The sequence below is a fragment of the Artemia sp. Qi Xiang Cuo genome, chromosome 13, assembly GCF_049724085.1.
Source record: "Artemia sp. Qi Xiang Cuo chromosome 13, ASM4972408v1, whole genome shotgun sequence".
NCBI classification, from domain to species: domain Eukaryota; kingdom Metazoa; phylum Arthropoda; class Branchiopoda; order Anostraca; family Artemiidae; genus Artemia; species Artemia sp. Qi Xiang Cuo.
This window is the reverse complement of record NC_142806.1, coordinates 23,424,559-23,446,640: the sequence shown is the minus strand read 5'-3', so window position 1 is coordinate 23,446,640 and position 22,082 is coordinate 23,424,559. Positions and strand designations below refer to the sequence as shown.

At 39.5% G+C, this 22,082-nt stretch overlaps 1 protein-coding gene across 1 annotated transcript in view; it reads right to left on the bottom strand.

Moving 5' to 3' along the window:
- Window positions 1-2,895: 2,895 nt before the first annotated feature.
- Window positions 2,896-22,082, bottom strand: part of tow (target of wingless repressor) — a 64,499-nt gene continuing 45,312 nt past the window's right edge. The window contains exon 4 of the mRNA XM_089099264.1: window positions 2,896-3,516. Coding sequence (XP_088955390.1) covers window positions 3,175-3,516 — 342 coding nt within the window. The 3' untranslated portion in view covers window positions 2,896-3,174. The remainder of the gene's footprint in view (window positions 3,517-22,082) is intronic.

Below are 22,082 nucleotides of genomic sequence, written 5' to 3'. Positions count from 1 at the left end.
TACTGTTTTCTATCGTATTTCTTTGGGGAAATCTTTTGTTTACCGATATTCGATTATTTCAAGTCGAAATTCTTTGATTTGAGTTATTTGCCTGAGGCTTCTGCTTTTGTTTCGTACCTTCACTTTTCTATTCATCAACAAATATGAGTATTATTGTCATTCGTTTTTAGAATATCAAATACATCAAAATCGAATACTTTTTGCCCTCAGACCTAAGCTAGGTGTTCTCATAGTGGCGGATCCAGGGGGCGAGGGGGACACGCCCCACCCCCTAGCGTAGTCTAAAGTAGTTTAATTTACTTAATTAACTCAAGTTTGCGTTAATTAAACTTGCTCCTAACGCAAGTTTTTTGGATCAACCTATTTTGTGACCCCCCCCCCCTTAAATTTTTCATCGGATCAACCTATTTTGCCCCCCCCCCTAAAAAAATCCTGGATCCGCCCCTGTCATCTCATACCTGAAAATTGCGATTTGTTAGGTTTTCTTTTGCTTATTTCAAAATTATGGAGTTTTTAGGTATGTAAAATTTCTGTCAGTGTTGTCACGTTGATTTTCAAGAATAAAGAAGAAAAAATAACTATTTAAATGTGACAACGCCTTTCGTCTGTAAAATTTCAAACATTTGCCATCTGTTTATTCCCAAAGGTAACTACACTTTCCAAGCTAAACTACACCTCAAGCTCCGAGTGCCATACATTTTTAGGTCATTCTTATTGATTTTTCACCCACGTTTCTTTCTTTTTTTTAATTTGGCTCCCCCTACTCCTAGACTCTGCATAACTCTATTTGGAGAATTTTCTCATTAAATATTAAATTCTTGGTTTTTCTTTTCTCTTTCAAACAGTTCGTGGTAACGAACTGTAAGTAAGGAGCGACCCGGCTCAATGGTAACCGAAACTCTAGAAAACGGGTTTTTGATACCAATAGATATATTAAAAGAATCAAATTTCAATGCTGATTTCAAATATATAAATTTCATCAAGTTTAGTGCTACTCATCAAAAGTTACGCGCCTAAGAAAATTTGGCTGATTTTCAAAAAAGGGCGAAAGACCCCTTAAAAGTTATAGAACCTTATTAAAAATCACACCATCATATTCAGCGTATCAGAGAACCCTACTGCAGAGGTTTCAAGCTCTTATCTACAAAAATGTGTAATTTTACATTTTTTTGCCAGAAGAAAGGTCACGGATGCGTGTTTATTTGTTTGTTTGTTTGTTTGTTTTTTGTTTTTTTTTTCCCAGGGGTGATCGTATTGACCCAGTGATCCTAGAATATCGTGGGAGGCCTCATTCGAACAGAAATTAAAAGTTCTAGTGCCCTTTTCAAGTGAACCAAAAAAAATGGAGGGCAACTAGGCCCCCTCCCACGCTTATTTTTTTCCCAAAGTCACCCGATCAAAATTTTGAGATAGCCATTTTGTTCAGCATGGTCGGAAATATAATATATATGTCTTTTAGGATGACTTAATTCCCCGAAGTTCCCAGAGGGAGGGCTAAAAGTTATGAACTTTACCCAATGTTAACATATAGTATTGGTTATTGGGAAGTATACAGAAGTTTTTAGGAGGTTTTTTTTGTGGTCGTGGGTGGGAAGGGTGGGTCGGTGGTTATGTTGGAGGATCTGTTCAAGAAGGAAGTTTTCATGGGGGAAGGGAAATTGCCATGAAGGGGGCGCCCGACTTGCCAACATTATTTATTGGTGATTGGGAAGTATACAACCATTTTCAGGAAGGATTTTTTCTGAAGGGGGGGGCTAGAGGAGGGGGTTACTTTGGAGAATATTTCCGTAGAGGATGTTTCTTTGGGGTAAGGGACATTTCTATGAAGGGGGCGCCAGATTTCCAAGCATTATTTAAAAAACGAGCAGAAATTAAATTAAAAAAAAACAAGTTTTTTGAACTGAAATGTAAGAAGGAATATTAGAACTTATAACGAACAGAAATTATAACGTATGTGAGGGGGTTCTCCCCCAAGTCAATACCTCGCTCTTTACGCTACAGTTTTTTTTTAGTGCTTTCAAAAGATCTATCTATTCTAATTAAACGGCCTTTGTGATTCTGGTGTTTTTTAATAATTTATTTTTTTAACTTTTAACGCAATTTGGGTGTTATTGAAAACGCGGATAACCCCCTTATAAGCGTAAAAAAGAATGAGTTACACGAAAAAAAACAATAAAATAACAAACGATACGGCGAACTATTAATAGAATCTTTGAAAAACGAAATTTTGATTTCAATGAATTTGTAGAAATAAAGGTTTCTTAATGCTTATCATCAGTACATAACTTTGTTTAATTTTGGTATTACTCATCAAAGGCTACGAGCCTGAGAAAATTTAATCGATTTTTTAAAGAGGGGATTTTTTAAAGAGGGGGAAAACATCCCCTACAAGTGACAGAATTTTAATGAAAATCACACCGTCAGATTCAGCGTTCAGAAAACCCTATTACATAGGTTTCAAGCTCATATCTGCAAAAATCCGCAACTTTGTATTTTTTGCCATAAGAAAAATATACGAATATAGAATTTAGTTACGTAAGTTAAATTGTAAAGACATCCATTTAGCAAAAGAAATGTAAAATTTTTATGCAAATAAAAGCTGCATTAACTAAAAAACGATCAGAAATTAAATAAAAAAAACCAGTTTTTTAAACTGAAAGTAAGGAGCGACATTAAAACTTAACATGAACATAAATTATTCCGTATATGAAAGAGGCTCTCCCCTCCTCAACACCACGCTCTTTACGCTCAAGTTTAACTCTTTCTCACACCTTTATTTTTTAAAACAAGAAAAAAAATGTTGCGCAAAGAGGGAAGCGTTGAGGAGAGGACAACCCCTTTCATAAACGGAATAATTTCTGTTCGTTTTAAGTTTTAATGTCGCTCCTTACTTTCAGTTTAAAAAACTTGTTTTTTCTTATTTAGTTCAACATATATACGGTTGTAAGGCTTGTAACGTTTTATAACTTTTGTAAATGAAATTGATACTTTGAGCTACTTAACATTCCAAATTTATATCTAATTACTACGAGGCTCGGCTTACCGATGCGTTAGGTATTCTCATTAAAGAAGTGCATAAGGTTTTATAAATGTATGGTTGTTAATGTATCGTGTTCCGTTCTTAGAAATAGAAATACAACTTTTCAAGTTCATACGAAAAAATCACAACTATAATCACTCTTCCATTGACAAGTCAATTATTGTTCGTTTCCTTTCAATAGCGTTCGAACCTTGGAAAATTTTCGTGAGTAGCTTCTTGTTGTTCATTCCTTGCATGGAGCCACTATTGATTTTCAAATCCTCTTCTTCTGAGAACGATGTCATCCAGGACGAAAATGTTTTCTTGCAACTAGAAGTTTCAAGATTGGTTGTAGAGTTTGTTGTGTTTGCACTGTGTTTAATATAAGAATCTCGTTTTGTTTTTGGAGTCTCCCAGCAAGAAGGAGGCTTGTAGTCGATTTTTCGACTTTCTGGAACTACGCCAAGTGTATCCTGGTCGGATTCGTAGTCAGGTGCCTAAATAAGGATGAGGAAAGTTAAATAAAGAGCAATAAAAAGCGTCTTTGACATATAGTTCAGCTTGGTGGAGTTGAAAATTAATTAGAAACCTATCTTTATCTATAGTGTCTCCTTTTTTTCTCTTTATCTAGGAGGCAATTCGCTTTTTTCATAAAAATATCATTCACGACTGAGATACTGACGTGTTGTGATTTCAAAACTGTGTTCCAAATACAAAGTTTTTGGCATATTAGTAGTGGGGCCATAATTACTTCTTTGATAGCCCTATCCCTTTTCCCGTGAGAGCCCTCTGACGTCCCAACACCCCTAGCAAAATTACCATGAGAGCCCTGGCAAGATACCCGTGAGAACCCTGTTTCAAGGCGAAATTCCCACCCATGACGAAATTCCAAGGTGCTATAAGACAATATAATTAATTGGAATGTCGTCAGGATAATAGAAAAGCAATAATAACAAGAAGAATCCCTCGCACCTGTGCAATGCGGTTAGCTGGCGACATTTCCGGCCTGTTTCGTCACGCGACACACCCCTGTCTATTTCTATGACAGTTGTTTTTTCTAGGTACGATTTCAAGCGGAGCCCTGTTACATCACGCAACACACCCTTGCCTTTAAAGGATCAGATAAGTGGAGCTGCCATCCCCTCAAGCCGTCACACCTATGCAATGCGGTCACGATACACCCCTTTGGACTCCAATTACGTCACACGACTTAGCCCGTTTCAAACGGACATTTCTAATATGCTTGACACAATTTTATGTAACTCTGCCACAAGAACCCATTGCGGAATCCCCGCTTGTAACGTAACGACAGCTCACAACTTACGTAATGATTGCGCATCACTGTCACATAATACCCATTTTAACAATTTATTTTTCGCCAGAAACACTCAACACGTTTTTTCCTTCTTTCTTATATTATTTCTTTTTTTCAATAGTTCTTGACCCCGCCAGGAATCGAAAGGTCTTTCCCGTACAATCGATTTGTGCCTTAACCGGAAGGACTAACAAGACATTCCTAATGTTCAGTATTAAAGAAATACTTTCAGTAAATAACACAATCCCCTTGACATCAGAGGTGCTCCATAGCAAGCGCCTTTGTTTTTCCATGCACCTGCAATATTTTACACGAAGCCGAGGAGTATTGATTTTCAGAGAAAATCACTGTCATGGTATTTATAATGATAAAGGGAAAATGTATCGTTTCTTTGTGTGGGATATTAGATTTGACAATATCGCGACATACGCTCTCCCCCCCCCCCGCCTAGCTTGCAAAACCCGAGGAATAAGGTTGATATTAGACGCATTTAAGACATATTAAGAGCTTTTAAGGAAAATGCCCAGCTTTTATTGAGCTAAATTTATGAAAATTTCACAATATCCTAACAATAGGCCACCCACCATCCACCTAGCATGCAATACCGGAGGAACAGGGTTGATATTAGATTCCGCTTTTAGGTATTATTGAGGTTTAACGAAAATATCCATTTCTTTGAGTACTTGTTAGATTTTCACCTCCTCCATGGAAAAAGAATCCTTAATGCCTGCACCTTAACTTTTAAGCTGTAGTTCACCCAACAATGGCATTACTTGACTCCCCCCCACCCTTACATCACATCATCCCCTCCAAGATGATTCTTCAAGACATTTCTTGTTAAAAATAAAGCGTCAATCGGGTGATTCAAGTTCTTCCAAATTAAAGTTATCATAATAACCTTCAAAACACTCCACACCACCATGGCATTACACACTTTTCTCCGTGAAGGAGGTGACAATCTAACAAGTATCCAAAGAAATGGATATTTTAATTAAAACCTAATCTAATATCAACCTTTTTCCTCCGGTATTTTATGCTAGGGGGGGGCGTATTGTCGTGATAGTGTGAAATCTAATATCCCACACAAAGAAACGATACATTTTCCCTTTATCATTATAAATATCATGACAGTGATTGTCTCTGAAAATCAATACTCCCCGGCCGTGACGTCAAGGGGATTGTGTTATTTACTGAAAATATTTCTCTAATACAGAACATTAGGAATGTCTTGTTAGTCCTCCCTTCTTAGGGCACAAATCCGTTGGATGGAAATGACCTTTCGAGTCCTGGTGGGGTCAAGAACTATAGAAAAAAAGAACTAATGAAAGAAAGAAAGAAAAAAAAACGTGATGAGTGTTTTGGGTGAAAACAAACGTTTAAAATGGTTATCATGTGACAGTGATGGGCAATCATTATGCAAGGTGTGATATGTAGTTACGTTACAAGCGATGATTCCCCCGTGGGTTCCTGTGGCAGGGTTACATAAAATTGCGTCAAGCATAATAGACCTGTCCGTTTGAAACAGGCTAAGTTGTGTGACGTGATTGGAGTCCAGAGGGGTGTGTCGTGACCACATTGCGTAGGTGTGACGGCGTGAGGGGTTGGTAGCTCCACTTATCTGACCCTTTAAAGGCAAGGGTATGTCGCGTGATGTAAACGGGCTCCGCTTGAAATCGTGCCTAGAAACAAGGCTGTCATAGAAATAGACAGGGGTGTGTCGCGTGACGAAACAGGCCGGGAATCTGGCTAGCTGACTGCATTGCACAGATGCGAGGGATTCCCCTTGTTATTACGGTATTACTTTTCTATTATTCCGACCGCATTCCAATTAATTATATTGTGTCATAGCACCTGGGAATGTTGCCAGGGGTGGGAATTTCACCTACAAAAAGGCTTTCACAGGAATCTTGCCAGGGCTCTCATGGTAACTTTTTTACAGAGGTGTTGTGATGTCAGAGGGCTCTCACGGGAAAAGGGATCGGGCTTTCACAGAAGTAATTATGGCCCCACTACTTGTATTTTAGTAGAAGAAATTAGCAAGCCAAAATTAATTAAATGCTTCCGTTCCTTCCAAAAATGTATCTTACGCCCAAGGTCCTTTTCATCCTTGGGCGCAGTCTCTCCAAAATTTTGTTCTTTCTCTATAAGTCGTCATGTTTTTTTATGGGTATTACATTGTTTCTATCAACCATTTGTCTTCTGTCTTAGTGCTACAGAATTACACAAACTTATTTAGACTGAAATATTCTTTACCTTTTTAAGAACTTTTTCTTTTGTCTCTAATATAAAAAACTGCACGCAAATATTCAGATTGAAATTATTTTTGTTCTTCTAAAAACCATTTTTGAACGATGTGTGTTTTGAACCGTTAATGCTATAGAATTACACAGGCTTATTTGGACTGGAAAATATTTTTTCCCTTTGTGAACTATTTTATCATCCTTTTCTTCTACTTTTAGTACTTAGATATATTTATTTTATATTCATGCAGGTGTGAAGAATCTAATCGATTAGAGTCTAACTTGACCAAGTTTATGAAAACCAACAGCCAAAGATACTCAGTGGGGAGATCCATTGCTGTTTTTGATTCGAATATACATTCAGAATTTATTGCTGAATGGAGCTCCTGGTACCCTAACGAGTGCTCCTAGCGATCTTAATTCGTCAGAGCAGCTTTCTTATTTTAGAAATCGGATTCAGTTGGTATGTATAGGCAGAATAGCTACTTGCTGATTTTGGTACCTTAAGGAAAGGTAAAAAATAGAAGAATGCGGGGCTGAACGTAACAGTCCCTACCATCGGTGTTGATCTCCGTTTCACGACCCTTCATACAGGAAGTGCAATGGGGGGCTGGAGGCTAACCATCCTGTTGTTTTGCACACCCTTCCAGCTTAATACCCTTCCAGTTGGCCATATTAATCTGTTTCAACTCTGGCTGAGCTTACAGAGTCGGGCTACCGACCCCCCTTCTAAAAAAAAACAAAAAAAAGAAAAAAATAGCGAAACCAAGGAATTAAATAGATGGAAAGCCAATAAATAAACAGCTGGGCAAGACTATTTATGTTTTGTCAGATAAAACTGACATTTTTGACGAAAATATACTTTAATTCTCATGACCTTACATTACGGCTCTTGGAATTGGTTGGGGTAGTATATTTTCTCCAATATAGCATATTGGAGAAAAGCCATCAAACTAAGCAGTACGAATATAAATTGGATATACGATACGAAATAAGCCAAAATTCAAAAATAGTTTTCGGAACAGTATTTCAAAAATAGTTTTCGGAACAGTCGGAAAAGTGACAGGAGAGAAGTAAGCAGAAGAGGGGTGAGAGAGTTGTCTGCAAGAGCCATGGTACCCGCTGGGCTTGCCCCTTAAATTGCAGGGACAAGGTGGGCAGCCTCCAACGCTTCCCTTACTTCTCTCGTAAGTGAATTTCTGTTATTAATATTTTTGGCTCCGCCCACGGACTGATCTTGGACTCTGTGTGATTACGTTCTGTACGAAATATGCCGCCGGATGATACTGGTACAAAAGAGAGATTGATACGGAATGCCGTGTTGAATTTCGCAGTAAGAGCGTATAAAGCGGGAAACCAGAGTGCGGATATAATGAGCAAAGCTGCAGAGTTCTTCGAGTTGGATGATGTACAGAATGCAAAGAAATTACTGTGGTCTGAGGCAGGCCAGTCAACTAGGCCAACTAATCGTGACAAACCTACTGACCACTTATTCGATATCATAAAAGCAATGAAATACTGCGATGACAACAAAGTCAATTTGCCGTATTTTGTTATCTATGAGCCTGACGAGGTTCCTATGATTGCCGAAGAAATCTCAGTGACACTGACCAGGAAAGTGAATGAGCTTAGTGCTAAGTTTGACAGTTTTGTGAGATCCGCGAGTCAGTCCCAACCGGCATCCTCCTCTGTTCTACTGCAAACTGCGACAGTGTCGACTTATGCAGTCGTGCTAAAGAATCCCCCGAAAGGACTGGACGATCCCGTTTCACGAAAGGATTATCTCGATAAAGTATGTGGAAGTAACTGTGGAAATATTGTGGAACTGAAAACTCGCAAAACCGACTGGAAAGTTGTTCTGAACGATCAAGAGGCTGCGAAATCAGTTGCCCAGGCTATTGCTAAGTCCGACTCAAGTATTAAAGCAAAAGTGTCCAGTCCTGCGGTCTTTGGCATAATCAGGCACGTACCCACCAGCGTTAGTGAGGAGGATCTTTGTGGTCTTGTGAATAATTGTTCTGAGGCCTCTCAGATCGGTAAAACGAGATCGTTCAGACTGAAATTTGTGACCAAGCATCATCTAGCCTCCGCGGTGAAATCTCCACTTATTATAGGCTACGAACGAATTCCAGTTGAGGACTTTCATTTTCTCCCGATGCGTTGCTATAAGTGTCAGGCCTATGGGCATATTGCAAAGGACTGCTCTAATAAAGCAAGATGCTCAAACTGCGGAGGAGGCCATACTAACTCTAAAGATACCCCGTGCCAGAACCAGATGAAGTGCGCCCTCTGTGGCTCCAATAAGCACCCCTGCTACAGTTTCAGTTGTCCAGAAGCCAAAAAGACCCTACCTAAGCGATGACCGGCTCCAATCCCCTAAAAATAGTGATGTGGAATATAAATAACGGAGTACTATATAAATTACCACTATTAGAAAATCTTGCTAATAAAGCTGACTTTGTGTGCGTGCAGGAACATTTCCTGTCGGCTGAGGGACTCCAGCTCATACAACTAAATGAAAACGTAAATTTGTTTGGCATTCCTTCTAGGAGCTCGGGAAGAGGTTGTCCCTCTGGTAGTGTTGCTATCATTGTCCATGCCTCGCTTCGTGCCTCAACGTTTAAAGAAGCGGACTTTTATATTGCAGTGAAAATTGAAAATACTGTAGTTCTCTCAGTCTATATGTCAACGAACTACAAGAATGTTTAATCTGACAATAAGTTTAATATTGCTTGTGGAAAAGTAGCCGCTGTTCCTACATTATGCGCGGCGGAAAAACTTTCATGTATTACTGCCGGAGATATGAACTCTAACCTCTCTGATGCTAATGAGAGGTCAAATCCTGCTCGACGCCTGCCCAAGTCTGAGGGTACTGAGAAACAGAGTAGACTTCACGTATGTGCATAATTCCGGTTCCACGTCCTCGCTCGACTTTCTGCTCTGCTCTCCCGACTTGAGGACTCACGGTGACTGTGAGGTAGATATCGGCTTTTGTGTTTCTGATCACCTTCCAGTGGCTAATATCTTCATTATTAATTACCTCCTGAATAATGCCCCAAATGATGCTCCAAAGGAGAAAAAGTGGTTCCAGAAGACTGAATGGCATAAAGCTAATTTAGCCATGTTCAGGTCTGTGTGTGACGGAATCCTGGAAAGATTAAGGTCCCTTTCCAGCAACTACTCCAAAGCTCACCGATTGCATGTGATGAGAAACAAATACTTCTAAATATCTACTGTAGTGAAATAACTCACGCCTTGCGCTGTGCAGAAAAAACCGCAGTTCCTATTCGTAAAGTGAGAATTGGGTCAGAAGTTCCAGGATGGTCGGAAAACCAAGCTTTGGTTAATGTGTTTCAACAAGCTAAAATGTGGTAGAGTGTATGGAGTGATTCGGGTCGTCCTAAACATGGCGTTGTAAACAGTATTTGATTGTATACAAAGCCGTAGTTCTCCAGATTTCTCTCCTTGCATCACTCTCGTGTGATTGACGAAAACAGTGAGCCATTACGAGTCGATCCAAATAAAATTTGGAAGTTTATCAAAAAGAATCGATCTGCTAAAGCGCCTAGTAACGAGTCCGCCCCTAGTGAAAGTGAATGGAATAGTTATTTCATGAGCAAGTTTGCTGCACCTGGTCCTGAATTGGAGTGCAAGTTTGAGAGAGATCTTGATCTCTGTTTAGAATCTTTTGAACCGGATCTTGGCCACTCAGTGAGTGTGTCGGACGTTCGTTCGGCTATCCTTAAACTAATAAAGAAGTACTCTAAAGGAGTAGATAATATCTGTGGTATGCATCTGATTCTCGGTAGTGAACTGTTAGAAGTACATCTAGCACTTATGTTCCAAATGATTTTTAGTTGTGGTCTAGTGCCAGATATTTTTTGTACTGGTGTAATCACCCGTCATCAGGAAAGGTAAAGACCCATCTGAATGTTGTTCTTACCGACCGATAACCGTTGCTCCCGTTTTTTTGTAAATTGATGGAGTTATTAGTTATTGAGAAGATAAAGTATGTTTGTAGTACGACAGACTCGCAGTACGGTTTCAAGAGAAATATCAGCCGAGAGCACCTGTAGAACCTTTTTTCAAACGGTTTTTTGGACGCAGATATTAAAGAAGAAAACATGGTAATCGCGGGCCATAACTTCTATAGAGCTTTTTATCTGGATAACCCTGTCCAACAGATTGTCTCTATATTTAAGAGAGGTCTTGAGAGTTCTATAATCACTGCTTGCTAGAGCATGTATTTTAGGTTGAATGTTAGAGTAAGGGTAGTCAGAAACCAGATACTAACAGTACTTGATTTCCTCATACTAGTACGAAAAGGCATTCGCCAAGGGGCGTTGAAGGTTAGAGTATCATCACCGCCTCTTTATAATAACAGTATCATCGAGACTCAGAAGATGATGAAAACGTGCTTTATTTTTCGTGGAATTGATTTGTCTCTTGTTAATTATGCCGATGACATTTTAAATCTGAGTAGATCCGTCAGTGGCATAGAGAGTAATTTCAGAGTTTTGTCTAATGAATATGCTACTATATGGTACTAAAAAACCAGAGCCCGACTGTATCCGATTTCCTCATACCAGTACGAAAAGGCATTCGCCAAGGGGCGTTGAAGGTTAAAGTATCATCACCGCCTATTTATAATAACAGTATCATCGAGGCTCAGAAGACGGTGAAAACGTGCTTTATTTTTCGTGGAATTGATTTGTCTCTTGTTAATTATGCCAATGACATTTTAAATCTGAGTAGATCCGTCAGTGGCATAGAGAGTAATTTCAGAGTTTTGTCTAATGAATATGCTACTATATGGTACTAAAAAACCAGAGCCCGACTGTATCCGATTTCCTCATACCAGTACGAAAAGGCATTCGCCAAGGGGCGTTGAAGGTTAGAGTATCATCACCGCCTCTTTATAATAACAGTATCATCGAGGCTCAGAAGACGGTGAAAACGAGCTTTATTTTTCGTGGAATTTATTTGTCTCTTGTTAATTATGCCGATGACATTTTAAATCTGAGTAGATCCGTCAGTGGCATAGAGAGTAATTTCAGAGTTTTGTCTAATGAATATGCTAACATAGGCCTAGAATTCAACTCCAGCAAAAGCGAGGTGGTCGTCTTTAATTGTCGTAAAGAAAGAGTTGGCACCTGCCATATTTGCACTAGGTAGTAATACTGTTACTGCAGCAGCATCAATGACTTACCTTGGTTTGCCAAAGGTTAGAGTAAAAGGTTAGAGTAAGGGTACTAAAAAACCAGAGCCCGACTGTATCCGATTTCCTCATACCAGTACGAAAAGGCATTCGCCAAGGGGCGTTGAAGGTTAGAGTATCATCACCGCCTCTTTATAATAACAGTATCATCGAGGCTCAGAAGACGGTGAAAACGTGCTTTATTTTTCGTGGAATTGATTTGTCTCTTGTTAATTATGCCGATGACATTTTAAATCTGAGTAGATCCGTCAGTGGCATAGAGAGTAATTTGTAAGTCAGTGGCATAGAGAGTAACGGTACTAAAAAACCAGAGCCCGACTGTATCCGATTTCCTCATACAAGTACGAAAAGGCATTCGCCAAGGGGCGTTGAAGGTTAGAGTATCATCACCGCCTCTTTATAATAACAGTATCATCGAGGCTCAGAAGACGGTGAAAACGTGCTTTATTTTTCGTGGAATTGATTTGTCTCTTGTTAATTATGCCGATGACATTTTAAATCTGAGTAGATCCGTCAGTGGCATAGAGAGTAATTTGTAAGTCAGTGGCATAGAGAGTAACGGTACTAAAAAACCAGAGCCCGACTGTATCCGATTTCCTCATACAAGTACGAAAAGGCATTCGCCAAGGGGCGTTGAAGGTTAGAGTATCATCACCGCCTCTTTATAATAACAGTATCATCGAGGCTCAGAAGACGGTGAAAACGTGCTTTATTTTTCGTGGAATTGATTTGTCTCTTGTTAATTATGCCGATGACATTTTAAATCTGAGTAGATCCGTCAGTGGCATAGAGAGTAATTTGTAAGTCAGTGGCATAGAGAGTAACGGTACTAAAAAACCAGAGCCCGACTGTATCCGATTTCCTCATACCAGTACGAAAAGGCATTCGCCAAGGGGCGTTGAAGGTTAGAGTATCATCACCGCCTCTTTATAATAACAGCATCATCGAGGCTCAGAAGACTGTGAAAACGTACTTTATTTTTCGTGGAATTGATTTGTCTCTTGTTAATTATGCCGATGACATTTTAAATCTGAGTAGATCCGTCAGTGGCATAGAGAGTAATTTCAGAGTTTTGTCTAACGAATATGCTACTATATGGTACTAAAAAACCAGAGCCCGACTGTATCCGATTTCCTCATACCAGTACGAAAAGTCATTCGCAAAGGGGCGTTGAAGGTTAGAGTATCATCACCGCCTCTTTATAATAACAGTATCATCGAGGCTCAGAAGACGGTGAAAACGTGCTTTATTTTTCGTGGAATTGATTTGTCTCTTGTTAATTATGCCGATGACATTTTAAATCTGAGTAGATCCGTCAGTGGCATAGAGAGTAATTTGTAAGTCAGTGGCATAGAGAGTAACGGTACTAAAAAACCAGAGCCCGACTGGATCCGATTTCCTCATACAAGTACGAAAAGGCATTCGCCAAGGGGCGTTGAAGGTTAGAGTATCATCACCGCCTCTTTATAATAACAGTATCATCGAGGCTCAGAAGACGGTGAAAACGTGCTTTATTTTTCGTGGAATTGATTTGTCTCTTGTTAATTATGCCGATGACATTTTAAATCTGAGTAGATCCGTCAGTGGCATAGAGAGTAATTTGTAAGTCAGTGGCATAGAGAGTAACGGTACTAAAAAACCAGAGCCCGACTGTATCCGATTTCCTCATACCAGTACGAAAAGGCATTTGCCAAGGGGCGTTGAAGGTTAGAGTATCATCACCGCCTCTTTATAATAACAGTATCATCGAGGCTCAGAAGACGGTGAAAACGGGCTTTATTTTTCGTGGAATTGATTTGTCTCTTGTTAATTATGCCGATGACATTTTAAATCTGAGTAGATCCGTTAATGGCATAGAGAGTAATTTCAGAGTTTTGTCTAATGAATATGCTACTATATGGTACTAAAAAACCAGAGCCCGACTGTATCCGATTTCCTCATACCAGTACGAAAAGGCATTCGCCAAGGGGCGTTGAAGGTTAGAGTATCATCACCGCCTCTTTATAATAACAGCATCATCGAGGCTCAGAAGACAGTGAAAATGTGCTTTATTTTTCATGGAATTGATTTGTCTCTTGTTAATTATGCCGACGACATTTTAAATCTGAGTAGATCCGTCAGTGGCATAGAGAGTAATTTCAGAGTTTTGTCTAATGAGTATGCTACTATATGGTACTAAAAAACCAGAGCCCGACTGTATCCGATTTCCTCATACCAGTACGAAAAGGCAGTCGCAAAGGGGCGTTGAAGGTTAGAGTATCATCACCGCCTCTTTATAATAACAGTACCATCGAGGCTCAGAAGACGGTGAAAACGTGCTTTATTTTTCGTGGAATTGATTTGTCTCTTGTTAATTATGCCAATGACATTTTAAATCTGAGTAGATCCGTCAGTGGCATAGACAGTAATTTCAGAGTTTTGTCTAATGAATATGCTACTATATGGTACTAAAAAACCAGAGCCCGACTGTATCCGATTTCCTCATACCAGTACGAAAAGGCATTCGCCAAGGGGAGTTGAAGGTTAGAGTATCATCACCGCCTCTTTATAATAACAGTATCATCGAGGCTCAGAAGACGGTGAAAACGTGCTTTATTTTTCGTGGAATTGATTTGTCTCTTGTTAATTATGCCGATGACATTTTAAATCTGAGTAGATCCGTCAGTGGCATAGAGAGTAATTTGTAAGTCAGTGGCATAGAGAGTAACGGTACTAAAAAACCAGAGCCCGACTGGATCCGATTTCCTCATACAAGTACGAAAAGGCATTCGCCAAGGGGCGTTGAAGGTTAGAGTATCATCACCGCCTCTTTCTAATAACAGTATCATCGAGGCTCAGAAGACGGTGAAAACGTGCTTTATTTTTCGTGGAATTGATTTGTCTCTTGTTAATTATGCCGATGACATTTTAAATCTGAGTAGATCCGTCAGTGGCATAGAGAGTAATTTGTAAGTCAGTGGCATAGAGAGTAACGGTACTAAAAAACCAGAGCCCGACTGTATCCGATTTCCTCATACCAGTACGAAAAGGCATTTGCCAAGGGGCGTTGAAGGTTAGAGTATCATCACCGCCTCTTTATAATAACAGTATCATCGAGGCTCAGAAGACGGTGAAAACGTGCTTTATTTTTCGTGGAATTGATTTGTCTCTTGTTAATTATGCCGATGACATTTTAAATCTGAGTAGATCCGTCAGTGGCATAGAGAGTAATTTGTAAGTCAGTGGCATAGAGAGTAACGGTACTAAAAAACCAGAGCCCGACTGTATCCGATTTCCTCATACAAGTACGAAAAGGCATTCGCCAAGGGGCGTTGAAGGTTAGAGTATCATCACCGCCTCTTTATAATAACAGTATCATCGAGGCTCAGAAGACGGTGAAAACGTGCTTTATTTTTCGTGGAATTGATTTGTCTCTTGTTAATTATGCCGATGACATTTTAAATCTGAGTAGATCCGTCAGTGGCATAGAGAGTAATTTGTAAGTCAGTGGCATAGAGAGTAACGGTACTAAAAAACCAGAGCCCGACTGTATCCGATTTCCTCATACCAGTACGAAAAGGCATTCGCCAAGGGGCGTTGAAGGTTAGAGTATCATCACCGCCTCTTTATAATAACAGTATCATCGAGGCTCAGAAGACGGTGAAAATGTGCTTTATTTTTCGTGGAATTGATTTGTCTCTTATTAATTATGCCGATGACATTTTAAATCTGAGTAGATCCGTCAGTGGCATAGAGAGTAATTTCAGAGTTTTGTCTAATGAATATGCTACTATATGGTACTAAAAAACCAGAGCCCGACTGTATCCAATTTCCTCATACCAGTACGAAAAGGCATTCGCAAAGGGGCGTTGAAGGTTAGAGTATCATCACCGCCTCTTTATAATAACAGCATCATCGAGGCTCAGAAGACAGTGAAAACGTGCTTTATTTTTCGTGGAATTGATTTGTCTCTTGTTAACTATGCCGACGACATTTTAAATCTGAGTAGATCCGTCAGTGGCATAGAGAGTAATTTCAGAGTTTTGTCTAATGAATATGCTACTATATGGTACTAAAAAACCAGAGCCCGACTGTATCCGATTTCCTCATACCAGTACGAAAAGGCATTCGCCAAGGGGCGTTGAAGGTTAGAGTATCATCACCGCCTCTTTATAATAACAGTATCATCGAGGCTCAGAAGACGGTGAAAACGTGCTTTATTTTTCGTGGAATTGATTTGTCTCTTGTTAATTATGCCGATGACATTTTAAATCTGAGTAGATCCGTCAGTGGCATAGAGAGTAATTTGTAAGTCAGTGGCATAGAGAGTAACGGTACTAAAAAACCAGAGCCCGACTGTATCCGATTTCCTCATACAAGTACGAAAAGGCATTCGCCAAGGGGCGTTGAAGGTTAGAGTATCATCACCTCTTCTTTATAATAACAGTATCATCGAGGCTCAGAAGACGGTGAAAATGTGCTTTATTTTTCGTGGAATTGATTTGTCTCTTGTTAATTATGCCGATGACATTTTAAATCTGAGTAGATCCGTCAGTGGCATAGAGAGTAATTTGTAAGTCAGTGGCATAGAGAGTAACGGTACTAAAAAACCAGAGCCCGACTGTATCCGATTTCCTCATACCAGTACGAAAAGGCATTCGCCAAGGGGCGTTGAAGGTTAGAGTATCATCACCGCCTCTTTATAAAAACAGTATCATCGAGGCTCAGAAGAGGGTGAAAACGTGCTTTATTTTTCGTGGAATTGATTTGTCTCTTGTTAATTATGCCAACGACATTTTAAATCTGAGTAGATCCGTCAGTGGCATAGAGAGTAATTTCAGAGTTTTGTCTAATGAATATGCTACTATATGGTACTAAAAAACCAGAGCCCGACTGTATCCGATTTCCTCATACCAGTACGAAAAGGCATTCGCCAAGGGGCGTTGAAGGTTAGAGTATCATCACCGCCTCTTTATAATAACAGTATCATCGAGGCTCAGAAGACGGTGAAAACGTGCTTTATTTTTCGTGGAATTGATTTGTCTCTTGTTAATTATGCCGATGACATTTTAAATCTGAGTAGATCCGTCAGTGGCATAGAGAGTAATTTGTAAGTCAGTGGCATAGAGAGTAACGGTACTAAAAAACCAGAGCCCGACTGGATCCGATTTCCTCATACAAGTACGAAAAGGCATTCGCCAAGGGGCGTTGAAGGTTAGAGTATCATCACCGCCTCTTTATAATAACAGTATCATCGAGGCTCAGAAGACGGTGAAAACGTGCTTTATTTTTCGTGGAATTGATTTGTCTCTTGTTAATTATGCCGATGACATTTTAAATCTGAGTAGATCCGTCAGTGGCATAGAGAGTAATTTGTAAGTCAGTGGCATAGAGAGTAACGGTACTAAAAAACCAGAGCCCGACTGTATCCGATTTCCTCATACCAGTACGAAAAGGCATTCGCCAAGGGGCGTTGAAGGTTAGAGTATCATCACCGCCTCTTTATAATAACAGTATCATCGAGGCTCAGAAGACGGTGAAAACGTGCTTTATTTTTCGTGGAATTGATTTGTCTCTTGTTAATTATGCCAATGACATTTTAAATCTGAGTAGATCCGTCAGTGGCATAGAGAGTAATTTCAGAGTTTTGTCTAATGAATATGCTACTCTATGGTACTAAAAAACCAGAGCCCGACTGTATCCGATTTCCTCATACCAGTACGAAAAGGCATTCGCCAAGGGGCGTTGAAGGTTAGAGTATCATCCCCGCCTCTTTATAATAACAGTATCATCGAGGCTCAGAAGACGGTGAAAACGTGCTTTATTTTTCGTGGAATTGATTTGTCTCTTGTTAATTATGCCGATGACATTTTAAATCTGAGTAGATCCGTCAGTGGCATAGAGAGTAATTTGTAAGTCAGTGGCATGAGAGTACTATACGGTACTAAAAAACCAGAGCCCGACTGTATCCGATTTCCTCATACCAGTACGAAAAGGCATTCGCCAAGGGGCGTTGAAGGTTAGAGTATCATCACCGCCTCTTTATAATAACAGCATCATCGAGTCTCAGAAGACGGTGAAAACGTGCTTTATTTTTCGTGGAATTGAGTTGTCTCTTGTTAATTCTGCCGATGACAATTTAAATCTGAGTAGATCCGTCAGTGGTATAGAGAGTAATTTCAGAGTTTTGTCTAATGAATATGCTACTATATGGTACTAAAAAACCAGAGCCCGACTGTATCCGATTTCCTCATACCAGTACGAAAAGGCATTCGCCAAGGGGCGTTGAAGGTTAGAGTATCATCACCGCCTCTTTATAATAACAGTATCATCGAGGCTCAGAAGACGGTGAAAACGTGCTTTATTTTTCGTGGAATTGATTTGTCTCTTGTTAATTATGCCGATGACATTTTAATCTGAGTAGATCCGTCAGTGGCATAGAGTAATTCAGAGTTTGTCTAATGAATATGCTACTATATGGTACTAAAAAACCAGAGCCCGACTGTATCGATTTCCTCATACCAGTACGAAAAGGCATTCGCCAAGGGGCGTTGAAGAGTATCATCACCGCCTCTTTATAATAACAGTATCATCGAGGCTCAGAAGACGGTGAAAACGTGCTTTATTTTTCGTGGAATTGATTTGTCTCTTGTTAATTATGCCGATGACATTTTAAATCTGAGTAGATCCGTCAGTGGCATAGAGAGTAATTGTAAGTCGTGCATGAGAGTAACGGTACTAAAAAACCAGAGCCCGACTGGATCCGATTTCCTCATACAAGTACGAAAAGGCATTCGCCAAGGGGCGTTGAAGGTTAGAGTATCATCACCGCCTCTTTATAATAACAGTATCATCGAGGCTCAGAAGACGGTGAAAACGTGCTTTATTTTTCGTGGAATTGATTTGTCTCTAGTTAATTATGCCGATGACATTTTAAATCTGAGTAGATCCGTCAGTGGCATAGAGAGTAATTTGTAAGTCAGTGGCATAGAGAGTAACGGTACTAAAAAACCAGAGCCCGACTGTATCCGATTTCCTCATACCAGCACGAAAAGGCATTCGCCAAGGGGCGTTGAAGGTTAGAGTATCATCACCGCCTCTTTATAATAACAGTATCATCGAGGCTCAGAAGACGGTGAAAACGTGCTTTATTTTTCGTGGAATTGATTTGTCTCTTGTTAATTATGCCGATGACATTTTAAATCTGAGTAGATCCGTCAGTGGCATAGAGAGTAATTTGTAAGTCAGTGGCATAGAGAGTAACGGTACTAAAAAACCAGAGCCCGACTGTATCCGATTTCCTCATACAAGTACGAAAAGGCATTCGCCAAGGGGCGTTGAAGGTTAGAGTATCATCACCGCCTCTTTATAATAACAGTATCATCGAGGCTCAGAAGACGGTGAAAACGTGCTTTATTTTTCGTGGAATTGATTTGTCTCTTGTTAATTATGCCGATGACATTTTAAATCTGAGTAGATCCGTCAGTGGCATAGAGAGTAATTTGTAAGTCAGTGGCATAGAGAGTAACGGTACTAAAAAACCAGAGCCCGACTGTATCCGATTTCCTCATACCAGTACGAAAAGGCATTCGCCAAGGGGCGTTGAAGGTTAGAGTATAATCACCACCTCTTTATAATAACAGTATCATCGAGGCTCAGAAGACGGTGAAAACGTGCTTTATTTTTCGTGGAATTGATTTGTCTCTTGTTAATTATGCCGATGACATTTTAAATCTGAGTAGATCCGTCAGTGGCATAGAGAGTAATTTGTAAGTCAGTGGCATAGAGAGTAACGGTACTAAAAAACCAGAGCCCGACTGTATCCGATTTCCTCATAACAGTACGAAAAGGCATTCGCCAAGGGGCGTTGAAGGTTAGAGTATCATCACCGCCTCTTTATAATAACAGTACCATCGAGGCTCAGAAGACGGTAAAACGTGTTTTATTTTTCGTGGAATTGATTTGTCTCTTGTTAATTATGCCAACGACATTTTAAATCTGAGTAGATCCGTCAGTGGCATAGAGAGTAATTTCAGAGTTTTGTCTAATGAATATGCTACTATATGGTACTAAAAAACCAGAGCCCGACTGTATCCGATTTCCTCATACCAGTACGAAATGGCATTCGCAAAGGGGCGTTGAAGGTTAGAGTATCATCACCGCCTCTTTATAATAACAGCATCATCGAGGCTCAGAAGACTGTGAATACGTGCTTTTAATTTTCGTGGAATTGATTTGTTTCTTGTTAATTATGCCGATGACATTTTAAATCTGAGTAGATCCGTCAGTGGCATAGAGATTTATTTCAGAGTTTTTTCTAATGAATATGCTACTATATGGTACTAAAAAACCAGAGCCCGACTGTATCCGATTTCCTCATACCAGTACGAAAAGGCATTCGCCAAGGGGCGTTGAAGGTTAGAGTATCATCACCGCCTCTTTATAATAACAGTATCATCGAGGCTCAGAAGACGGTGAAAACGTGCTTTATTTTTCGTGGAATTGATCTGTCTCTCATAAATTATGCCAATGACATTTTAAATCTGAGTAGATCCGTCAGTGGCATAGAGAGTAATTTCAGAGTTTAATCTTAAAGCTACCCGGTCCTGTCTAATAAATGATCTCAAACAGAAAGTCCAAAAAGCGTATGGGATGATTTTATCATGCAAACGCCTATATAACCGCCGCATTCTAGCACGGATCTTCAATTCCTTTGCCACCCCTCATGTCTTAGCTTTGTCACCTTTCTGGTCTTTGTTTACTGTTGATGATAAAAAAAACAATCCGTACAGTGTTCTATAAGTTTGCAAAATATCTGCTTAGCCTTCCCCCCTGGCAAAGAAACCGCCAGATTTCAGCACGTTACGGACTCGATGTCGTCGTGATCGTGACCAGGAGGGAAAAGTTCCTGAAATCTTTAGACCCAACGCATAGTATGTTTGAAGCTATAGTTAGTACTGTGTAATGGTTGTCTTTTTATGTAATTAGTTTCGCCATTGGTTTTTGAAGTATTAATTTAAGTTGCTCGTTTGTTTGATGTGTTGTTGTTTTCTTTTCATTTTCTCTCTACTCCATTTTTACTTTTTTTGTATTGTTAAAGATGGGTAATAAAAATCATTCGTTCATATCCACTTAGATTTGGCTCAAGCTTTTTTTCATGCATATTGTCGACTTCCTGTTGTTTATTCCTGTGCAATGGACGTACTGGTGTGAATATTTAGGATGTCTAATTATGTTCAGAACTTATATATATTTAAGTTGCCAAAAATACCAAAATTACTCTTATGGAGCCCTTTAAATTTTTTCAATGACAGTATCTTGAAAATCTACTTCGTCTTTTAAAGATGGCATTAAAGACTTACCAGTTGTATTTTGCCTCGCTCGTTTAGTATTTGGATCTTGCCAATTACGGGCTTGGGCCTTTACTCCTTGTAAATAAAATTTGACCCCTTTTCCCGCTCTCCCACTATTGACGGCAGCACAGGGTTTCCTCTCTTGTCAATGAGGGCCCTTAGGTCTGCGTACACACAAGTATACATAATTCCTGCTATTTGTGGTGTCGTTAGCAAATCTTTACCAGGTGCAAGGGCATTTTGTATTGTGTGTTACATCCATGCTGTTACGTGTAGTGGACTTACTGGGGGAATTTTAGGATGTATAATTATATTCAGAACTTAGAAGTGTTCAAGTTTGGCTATTAAGATTTGTCAATATATCCTGTCACCTAAAATTGTTTATAGTTTGATGTCAGGCGCAATTTGTTACTTTGATATTATCACATTATTTTGGTGAATTTAAATATTTTTAAAATTGTTTCGCCCAATCACGGAGAGCCAAATCTAGCCAAAAACTGACATTATCCTGTGCTCCAAAAAAACCTATCTATCCTTGTGTTGCCCCTCCTGGATTTGGCATATTATGTGCTAAAATTGACAAAGATTGCGATATATTTGCTTTCCCAGTAATAAAACAGTACATTTACAATATGCTTAGCTTCTGTATAATTTGTGCAAGGAAGCCTGATTAACTAAAACTGCTGTTTAGCTTTTCATATTTTACTCTATGCAATAGGTGTCTAGAACACCCAGTTAATCGGTAATCTGAGAACATCGGATGATATTATGCAACAGATAACTGAAACAATTATTTCTTAGCACTATTTTTACAATCTGTTCCAGTAGGTTTTAAGACTATCACAAGAGAATATTCGTTCATTTTTTATGTCGGAAGCCTGAAGTCCGGCACGTATTTCTTATTATGTAGATCGTATACAGACAATGGTTTTCATAAAAAGATGAGGAATTTTAAACG